The 9,261-nt window shown below is 57.7% G+C and overlaps 4 protein-coding genes across 4 annotated transcripts in view; 1 reads left to right on the plus strand and 3 right to left on the minus strand.

Moving 5' to 3' along the window:
• The window catches only part of SDRG_14581 (hypothetical protein), a gene marked incomplete at its 3' end in the record, with an annotated part of 1,577 nt that extends 249 nt beyond the window's left edge, over positions 1-1,328 (minus strand). Inside the window, exons 1-2 of the mRNA XM_008620719.1 lie at positions 547-1,328; positions 351-501 (exon numbers count right to left, since the gene is read on the minus strand). Of these exons, the coding sequence (XP_008618941.1) occupies positions 351-501; positions 547-1,318 (923 nt within the window). The 5' untranslated portion in view covers positions 1,319-1,328. The remainder of the gene's footprint in view (positions 1-350; positions 502-546) is intronic.
• Positions 1,329-2,850: 1,522 nt separating this feature from the next.
• On the minus strand, positions 2,851-3,739 carry SDRG_14582 (hypothetical protein). Its single transcript, XM_008620720.1, has one exon. The coding sequence runs from the start codon at positions 3,661-3,663 to the stop codon at positions 2,905-2,907; it is 759 nt and encodes a 252-aa protein (XP_008618942.1). The 5' UTR covers positions 3,664-3,739; the 3' UTR covers positions 2,851-2,904.
• A 970-nt stretch (positions 3,740-4,709) lies between these two features.
• SDRG_14583 (hypothetical protein) lies at positions 4,710-6,736 on the plus strand. The gene has a single exon (XM_008620721.1). It carries the CDS (start codon positions 4,749-4,751, stop codon positions 6,687-6,689), a length of 1,941 nt encoding a protein of 646 aa, XP_008618943.1. The 5' UTR covers positions 4,710-4,748; the 3' UTR covers positions 6,690-6,736.
• Positions 6,737-7,434: 698 nt separating this feature from the next.
• Positions 7,435-9,116, minus strand: SDRG_14584 (serine/threonine protein kinase). The gene is made up of 2 exons (XM_008620722.1): positions 8,112-9,116; positions 7,435-8,063 (listed from the first exon to the last, which is right to left on the minus strand). Exons 1-2 carry the CDS (start codon positions 9,014-9,016, stop codon positions 7,493-7,495), a joined length of 1,476 nt encoding a protein of 491 aa, XP_008618944.1. The 5' UTR covers positions 9,017-9,116; the 3' UTR covers positions 7,435-7,492.
• Between the last annotated feature and the right edge of the window lie 145 nt (positions 9,117-9,261).

The following is a 9,261-nucleotide window of genomic DNA, read 5'->3' on the forward strand; positions in this document are numbered from 1 at the left end:
ACACTGACATTGTCCAGACGGTTTGTGTCTCGCAAAAATCGACGGCTGTGAATGGCGGCAGCACAAAGGTCTGCGATGTATCGTAGCTGCACAAGAGGCTGCCACCCCAAAAGACATATTGTCCATTCTTCCACGCTCGTGGTGTTGGCGTCACCGAGAGTGACCGAAGGTTGGTGTAAGTATTCGCAAACGAGCTGTTGAGCCCTCCGTAGAACGCCGTTGAGAGGGCACTCGTGAGGCAAACGAGAGCGGTTGGGGGAGACACAACAAGAAGATCGATCGAGAGATAAGGTCCGAGAGCCGCACGAACCAAGCTGGATTGGGAGGCGCCAAAATAGTATTGAGCATACGAATAATCGTCAAACGACTGCGGCGGCATGCCAAAGCACGTTGTATTGAGAATGTAATTGGGCGTGTCGCGAATCAGACTCAGGTTGCACATTGTCGTCGGGTACAGATCCATGGCCAACGGCTCATAAAAGTGGCTGGACGACCCTGGACCTAGGTCGGACTCGATGCTCTTGAGTGTCAGAGATGTCGGTATACCGAGGGCATTGACAAGCGTCGCTGTCTCGACGAGACCCGGAAGGCGCAAGTTTTGCCACTGGTAGCAAAAGCGCTGGATCCCATGGCGCTGCCAAAACGCCACTTCGTCCGGCACCGACGTCGTTGTTGCAGCGACCGTGTCCAGCCAATGCACGCCACGCGTCGACGCCTCGAGACCACTCAAGATCGCGCTCCAAAAGAGCGTCTCGGGACCGCCGTAGCCGACAAGAAAGGCCGTCCAATCAATGTTGCGAGCCACAGCCTCCAGGTAGACGGCGCCGTTGGTACCATACTGGTGACGGCACCGGTCCTGCCGCGCCTCTGTGTGCGCGAGCTCAAACGATTTGTTAAAGTCGACCCAGCAGTATGGTGTCGGAAGCCACAAGACCATGTCGATAGATGTGTTGCGCAGACTCGTGATCGCAAAGTCGAGGGATGGGAGCTTCGTCGTCAGCAGAGCCATTGCATACGTCGGGTGTGCGATAGCGGTTGTCAGCAGACCGTCGTAGCGCGCGTCGAGCATCACCGAGCCCAAGTCAACGGTCGCCTCATCATCTGATGTCTCCAGTAGCTGGTTGAGGGCATCGATGAGGAAGGTTTGGTACCCAGACGAGTTGTAGTGCGGCCAGAAGAAGTCGTTGGCAAGCTGTGGCTGGATATGGAGAAGGTAATAGAAAGTACCTGCCAGCGTCGCACAGAGCCAGAGAGCCCCCGGGAGCCGCCACCGACTTGGCGATGGATCGAGAGACCCCGTCGTCGGCTGGATGCGCATGTCGGCCGTTGCTGTACTTTATACATGAAACCGCTCCAAGATAGCGCGTCTGAAGCGTCGCCGAGACGACTCATTACTCATTTCCACGGTGCATCTAGGCCATACCCGAAAAGCTATCATATATATACACGACAGTATCCACCGCTTTGTACGCCTAACGAGTACGGTACTTAGCGGCGTCAGGAATCGTATACGATCGTACTAACGTTAGTGTAGCCGTCCTTGTGTGAACCGACCACCAGCCGGTGTGTGCGTGTGTGTGTGTGTGTGTGTGTGTGTGTGTGTGTGTGTGTGTGTGTGTGTGTGTGTGTGTGTGTGTGTGTGTGTGTCACAATCGCTTCTGCGATAGTAGCACCGCTCGTTGGTTTGAGCTCTCGATACAAGCACCTTAAACCCCAAAACTGGAGCCAAGCCTGGAAGACCTAGGGTCGAAGCGACGGCCCGCAGGTCGTCGTCCTCGACGCCAAAGCCTCTGCGACTTCGGCTGGAGGCAGCGGCAGCACAGGACGGTGTGGCCCGAAGGAGCGGCCGCCGGAGCTACGACTCGATAGGTCGGCGGTGATGGCCATGAGGCGCGCCGCGTAGCCTTGCCAGCATCGTGGCGAAGGTGTTGCTAGCTAGTCTTGGACATAACTCCACACACACAGCGCTAAGAACTGTATGGCTCGGTCATTGCGATGCATGCCAAGGCGTCCATGGAATAGCTGCAGTCCGCTGCCTTCCTTGATCGTATGCCTGTGTGAGGTACCTTCCGAGGCGCAGTCTCTATCCCGCTCGTCACCGAGTTGAAGCGTTGCATCACATGATCGTAGGCTTAACACCGCAGGCGGCAACGCTGCTGGGGCCAAGTCCCTCGTACGACCCGATAATCAGACAAATGTGCAGTTATAGAGATGAAGATGGTATTCTTGCTACCGCGCTCGTGAGGTACGCCTGTCGGAGGGCGCTTGGTCGAGGCTTGCGATTGGGCGAGGAACGAGATAGCGCACGCCAAGCGTCGGCGCAGAGAGCGTCGAGCGCTTCGGCAAGCGACAGCCCCACGGCGCGACGAGCCCAGTGCCGGACATGATGCAATTGCGCAATGGTAGATGCCTTGATCGCAAGCGCAGCAGTGGGAAGGTGCGTCAACGTCGAGCCAAACACCCGGGTCGTGCGCCAGCCAGAGCCGGCACCCGTCGCACGATCCTATAGTTCTTGTTCCGTGCGTCGGCCGTTCGGAGTGGGCTCCTGCGCGTTAGCTCTGCGCGTTATGATGGCCCGTGGGTTTGAGAGAGGGACGTCTACCCACGGCCTGTCCGACGGACGAGAAAGACGAGAGTAGTATGATGGACCATTGACAGCGACGCCCACATACGCTGTATACGCAGCAGTGTTCGTGACGAGGAGTGGCCGCATGACGCAGCCGCTCGCCAGTAGCCGTTCGTTGTCGTCGTAGTAATCACGCTGCTGCATCAACACAAGTGTGGAGCTGCAAGTAGCCGCGCCTTACTCACTGCGCACCCACCGCCTCGTGTGTTGCGCAACCACAAACGCAGTAGTCGAGGAATCGTGGCATAAATTAAGATTAAGACGGCGGCGTGGGTGGTTCAACACCGCCCGTCGAGGCTACTAGTGCGACTCAGACTTGGAGCACGATAGGCGTCGGTCGCAGCGGCGCTCTTGAAGTGAGCAAAGCAGAAACCCTTGTTGCGCGCGTTCTTTCGACAGGTCGCCACGCTGCACTTTTTGCCACCGCCGTGTTTGATGCAGCGGCCACCCGTGACCGCGCCCTTGACGCACCCGGGCATCGAGCACCGGTGGCCGCCACCGTGGGCAACGCAGTAGTTGCCGCTCACAGCGCTCCGACTGCACATGTCGAACTGGCAACGCTTCCCGCCGCCATGCGCGATGCAGTAGCCGCCCGAGAGCGCGTACTTGGTGCACCCGGCGTCGTTGCAGCGCCGGCCGCCACCGTGCTGCGCGCAGTAGCCGCCGAGGAGCGCCGACTTGGCACACTCGGCCGCGATGCAGCGCTTGCCGCCGCCGTGCGAGATGCAGAGGCCACCTTCCTTTGCGCTCTTGACGCAGCCCGCGACTTCACAACGCTTGCCACCGCCGTGCGCGATGCAGTAGCCACCGGTCTTGGCCCGTTTGGGGCACGCGTCCCATTGGCAGAGCTTTCGGCCGAGGAGCGGCTTGAGCAATGGTGTTGGGCGCGGCGGCGGTGCAACCGGCTTGGCGTCGGCCGACGTCAGGCTGTCGTACATGGCTTGGGCCTGGCGGTGGAGGAGGCAGACGCTCTTGAGCTTGGCGAAGCGCGTGCAGCCGGGCACGGCGCAGAGCGTCGAGAACTCGGGGAGCATCATCTTTCGTGCGATAAAATAAAAACTGAAGTGCTCGATTTCGAACCGCCACCGGCTGGCGGCCCGACCAGTGGCGGGCCAGAGGTGGATGTTGGCGCGGGACAAACCATCTGGTTCGCGGCTGTCGCGATGACACCACCGGTGCGCGGAGTGAACAGTCGCCTGCTCACTTTCGCGCGAGTCGCCATCAGCATCCCACCTCCCACGAGGTCGATCCTCCTCACACTCGAATCCAGTGTTGACGCAACCCACGGGTAGCCAATCTCGGCGCGAAAGAAGCGGTGGCAGCACAGATCTCAGGTCAAGGTCGGACTCGATGACACCCATATGTGGCGCGACACGGCGGCTTCCAACGTATACAGGTATACAAGCACGCTGGAAATTTGTAAACGTCGCTCCATCTGCCGACTCGACGGAGTAAACGGTGCTTGCTTTCTCACGAGATCACCTACGCTTTTTGATGCACTGACTGCACTGGTGGTGGCCACGCGGTTGGAGAGCCCTGGAGATGGCTTGAGTCAAGCTCGCTCTACCACTACCATCGACATTCTTATTGCTTCTAACAAAGTATCGAATTTGACGCTATTCGCGTGGTCTAGTACTGTGATAGCTTATTGAACGGAAGGGCCTCGCACGACGGCCTCGCCATCTTGACGTACTACCGTCAGTGGCAAAGTGCATTCTTTCTCGTGCGCTGTGATTCGAATCTACACTGTACGATGTACGCGTTTCTGATACCGTACGTACATACATTGTACGTACTGTTGTACCACGCAGTACGAGCAACGGGGTCTTCAGTGGCCGCCATCGCTGCCCATCGCTGCCCGCATCATCCATGTCCTCGTACCGGTATATGTACTGGTCACGAGGTAGTGTAGGGACTCGTACTGACATTGACAGATCCTACGTCGATAGTCTAGAATGTTCAAGCAGACCGCTGCACCATTTTGTTGTGCAGCCTTTCTGGGTGTTGTTGGATACGATGACGTGGCGCCTCCGCAGCGTCGTCGTCCGTTGCGCGGCCTTTCGGTTGGGCTAAATATACACGGGCGTGGTTAAGGCATCGTAGAGTACACACTTACCGCAACATGTCGACGCCTGTCGTACCCATCTCGCCGACGGAGCAGGACACTGGTGCCTTTGACGCGACGCCGTCCAGCGCACGGCTGGCGGCGCTCCAGCGCGTTCAAGCGCGGGTTTTTGAGGCGCTCAAGCCCGTCATCGGGCTCGTCATCTGCTGCCTCATCGTGGCCGACTCGATCACGAACAACTGGAGCTTGAACGACTATACGGGCAACGCATACCACTTTCGGACGCCGGTACTGAGCGTCGCGACGGTCAATGACGTCCGCGCCCAGTACAACTTTCCCCTCCGATCTGTCTCGATCTCGCCCGCGGGCATTTGGATGTCGTTCTTCAACGTCTTGCAGTTGGCCACGGGCGACCCGGACATGTATCTGCTCACGGCGGGCTCGTACACCGTCAACAAAGCCATCTTGGACAAGCAAAGCCTCTGTACCGAAATGGCCAACCAGTACACTCTCCAAGCCACCACGAGCCTCTCGGCCGTCAAAATTGGCGCGTCCATGGACTATATGACATATCTGCAGGGCAACATTTTCTCGTCCTATGACACGAGCACGCTGCCGCACAATATGTCGGGCGCGGCGCTCACAAGCCTTGGGTTCCTCCCGGGGCGGCTGGCCACAGACCTCCGGCTTTCGTCGGCATTCAACGTCACCCCCGATGTGCCTTACTCAAGCGTCAACGTCTCTTTGTATCGCATTTACAGCAAGTCGTTCTGCAGCGGCTGCACGCCATTGGCCGAGCTCGGACTCCTCGAATGCAAACTCACCTACTCGTACAACAGTACGTCGCGCGCGCTCGTTGTCCACTCCAGCAACGGCATTTTGGGGTCCACCCAAGACGTCGGCGTCCTCCTCCAGAAAAGTTCGTTTGTGTCGGCGGCCGTCTACATCAAGATTCTCAGTCTTCTCTGGGTCATTGTGAGTTTTGGCGCGAGTCGAAAGACGACCCGCTGGATCGAAGTCGAGACGTGGTTCACGCTGCCGTGGTACTCGAAGCTCTGGTACACGGTCGCGCCACCGATTTTTCGATATGCTTCGAGCGCTGTGAGTCTCTCAACTTTTTACTACAACTGCGACGGCTTTGTCCTTGGCTACTCGATCGCTGTCATGCTCGACATGAACGCCTCGCTTGTCTACGCGCGGGAAGTCAACATCTACAACAGTCTCAGCCCGAATTCGTTCATGTCGCTGCAGCTCTACTCGATGGGCCTCCGGTTTCTGTGGGCCAACTGCCTCGTCCTCAAGGGCCTCAAGATTGCCTTTCACTACCTTAGCAACGCGCAGACGACGGGCGACAACAAAATGGTGCGCTTCTGCAACCTCAGCTCGGTGCTTTTCATCTACCTCTCGGGCGTTGCGCTTCTCAATGTGAACCAACTCATTGAAATGAACAACAAGGCGCGAATCGACGTGCCGATCTACAACCTCCAGCGCATCAACGTCCACTTGGACGTCTTCGACTCGTGGTTTGTGCGCGCGCTCCCGACTGTGTTTGCGATTGGACTCATGAACCTCGTGTTCGTCCTTGCGCTCAACCACCTCTTTATGCGCTCGTGGTGGCGCCGACTCGAGCGCAACACGCTGGCGCGGCAGTTTATCTACAACTCGTCGGCGATTCTCGTTGAATTTTTTGATGAAAAAGACTTCAAGCCGGTCGACACCGACGTCAAGGCGATCGCGCCACTGGTCGTACCGGCGCGGTCGCTCTGCACGCTGCAGTGGCTCCTCACGTGTCACTTGATTCGGTTTGGGCTCACCGAGTCGCCATCGGTCGTCAAGGCCATCGTGACGCGCACCGCGAGCAAGCAGAGCGGCGACCTCTTCATGGTCGTCCAAGACTCGGACGGCAACGTTCGCCTCTATGACGCCCACAAGGCCGAAGTGCAAAGCCTCGGCATGGAAGTCAAAATTCTCAACAACACCAACTACATCATCGCGTAAGACCAAGCTGGATTTATGTTGTACAATATATATACTTTATAAACATATTCGCCGGTGACGAGCGACTTCACGAGCAGACGACTGTTTGTGTCGGCCAAAGGTGCAAAGAAAAGGGAGGCATGTAGAACGGTTTCCGGAACACTACCACCCAATGTGAGCTAAATGATGCGAGCTAGTGTTTAGGTGCAAAGAAAAGGGAGGCATGTAAAACGGTTTCCGGAACACTACCACCCAATGTGAGCTAAATGATGCGAGCTAGTGTTTGGGGAGGTGGGATTGCGCCACAGTAGTCACGTCAGAGGGACGCGACTTTTTGACGAGAAGGACCCAGAGAAGGACCGAACGCATTTTCCATCGGCGCGATGCGCGACGTACAAGCGCAGGCGCCTGTCCGCACTCATGTCGCCATCCAGAACTTCGCCGTAAGAGTCGGAACCAAATCGCACGCGGTCTCCTTTGCATACTCGTACATGTTGTATAGAGCGTCAACCGAGCGCTCAGAAGCGCTCGAGGTCATCTGAGCCTTCCGATTACTGTAGTCGTTGCTTTCTTGACTGCATTCAGTCACTCGACCGCTCGAATCAGATACCAGATGTAGAACATAGAAAACACGTGCTCCTTCGTGTCTTTGACCAAACGATGCCGTGTCCAAAGGCCCGAAACGTCATATCCCAAAAAGATCAACCATACCGTGACGTGAGGCGTATCCTACCGTGGAAATTGGCAGTGGGAAAGAAGGTAGCGCACCAGATAGAATATACGATTAATCACAACAACAACCAACCAAATAAACTTGAGAACGATTACGTTTGAAGTCGGTGCAGCTCGTTCCGTAGTGCACGTCGCACGTGCAGTAGCGATGGCCGGTACGTCGGGTTCCAGTTCATGCAGCTCTTGACGACGTTGGCGAGGGACTCGCCGGCCGCGGAGCTTCGACGCACGCCAGCTGTCGATGCCCCCTTGAAGACGGCCATTTCTTTCAAAAGCGCGCCAAGGGCAAAAATGTCGGCTTGGACCGTGTACTGGAGCCCCGAGAGGATCTCGGGGGCCGCGCGCTGCGTGCTATACACGTCAACAAAGTCGTCTTCTTCGCGGAGCCAGCCAAAGTCGCAGAGCTTGGCTTCGCCCCGTGCGTTGAGATAGACGCTCGACGACGAGATGTTGCGGTGGGTCACGCCCTTGGCGTGGATGTACAAGAGACCTTCGACGATGCGCACCGCGTAGTCCAATTTCGTGACGAGCGCTTCGTCATCGTTCGCAATCGTTAAATAGTCCTTGAGCCGGCCTCGGTCCATGCACTCAAAGACAAGTTGTAGCTCCGTGGGTTTGGTCCAGAGTACACCGTGCATTGTCACCAGGTATGCGCTCGTGAGCCTACACAATACTCTATAACGCGTCCACCAAATCGAACGATAGACCTACTTGACACGGAGGAGGAGGTGGCCGACGCGCGTTTGGACGTCGACGTTGGCCGACAACTGCCGCTTTTGAACGACGACGCGGTTGCCGTCGTAGAGAGCTTGGTAGCTCTCGATACCGACCATGTTGACGGCGGCCGTCTGCGTCGGGTCAGCCTCGGCGTGGAGGAGATGGAGCTTGTGCGGCAGGAGCTGGTACGGCGTGATGGCCCCCAAATCTTGCTGGAAGCTGGACCGAAGTGACGTCAGCGTCAGCGTCGCGTTCGTATCGTGGAGCGACCGGTCGTACACTTCGTCGTCGGCCTCTTCGTGGACGAGACCGTTGTTGGTGAGGATCGTGACGCCGGCAACATTCAAGGGCGATGACTTGAAGTTGTGAGCGCTCTTGAGGAGCGGGTTTTCACGGCGTCTTCGCCGAGCGAGCAAGCACGTGGCAACAACGATGATGGCGACGGCGACGAGCCCGATGCCAATGTAGAGACCCGTGTTGATTTCGTCGCTCGACGACGTCGTCGCGTCGGTCAGCGTCGGTGTCGGCGACACCGTAGCGGGTATGGCGGTCGGCACCACAACTGTCGTGTTGGGTGTTGTAATGTTGGGCACCGGCGCGGTCGTTGTCTCTTGTGGAATCGTCGACGGTACAATCGTGGTGCCATTGAGTTGAAGGATCGAGCGGACGCGCGCACACCAGCCGCCCGGTACGTCGTAGCCCGAGACACCATAGAGCGACTTGTACTGGGCGCCGCAAGAGAGCTCCCGCGTCGGCCGGCGGTCGCACTCGGGCATGCGGTCGACCCACGCGCAGTGGACGCCGTCGATCGAGCCGCACGCGACGTCGTTGTTGTCGTTGAGGCGGAAGGCCGCGATCCCGAGCGTATCGGGGAGACACGTCCACGTCGAGTTGGTCATTGCCAGCAAACTCTGTCGGTGGAATCGCGATGTGAGCAGCTCCAAAATGGAGCCACAGGATCGAATGCGAGATCCGGCAAAGTGGCGCTGGCGACCGCATGTATTCCATACGCAAAAACAGCTGGTGCGATCTGAGGTGGCGTGCAGTGCCACCGCCGCTGCATGTTTGTACTTTGACACCAAGGGTACTAGCGTAGAGCTCTATCACTGTTTGGACTCGATATTGTCGTTGAGCACCAAACAAT

The sequence above is a fragment of the Saprolegnia diclina genome, assembly GCF_000281045.1.
Source record: "Saprolegnia diclina VS20 unplaced genomic scaffold supercont1.74, whole genome shotgun sequence".
NCBI classification, from domain to species: domain Eukaryota; phylum Oomycota; class Saprolegniomycetes; order Saprolegniales; family Saprolegniaceae; genus Saprolegnia; species Saprolegnia diclina.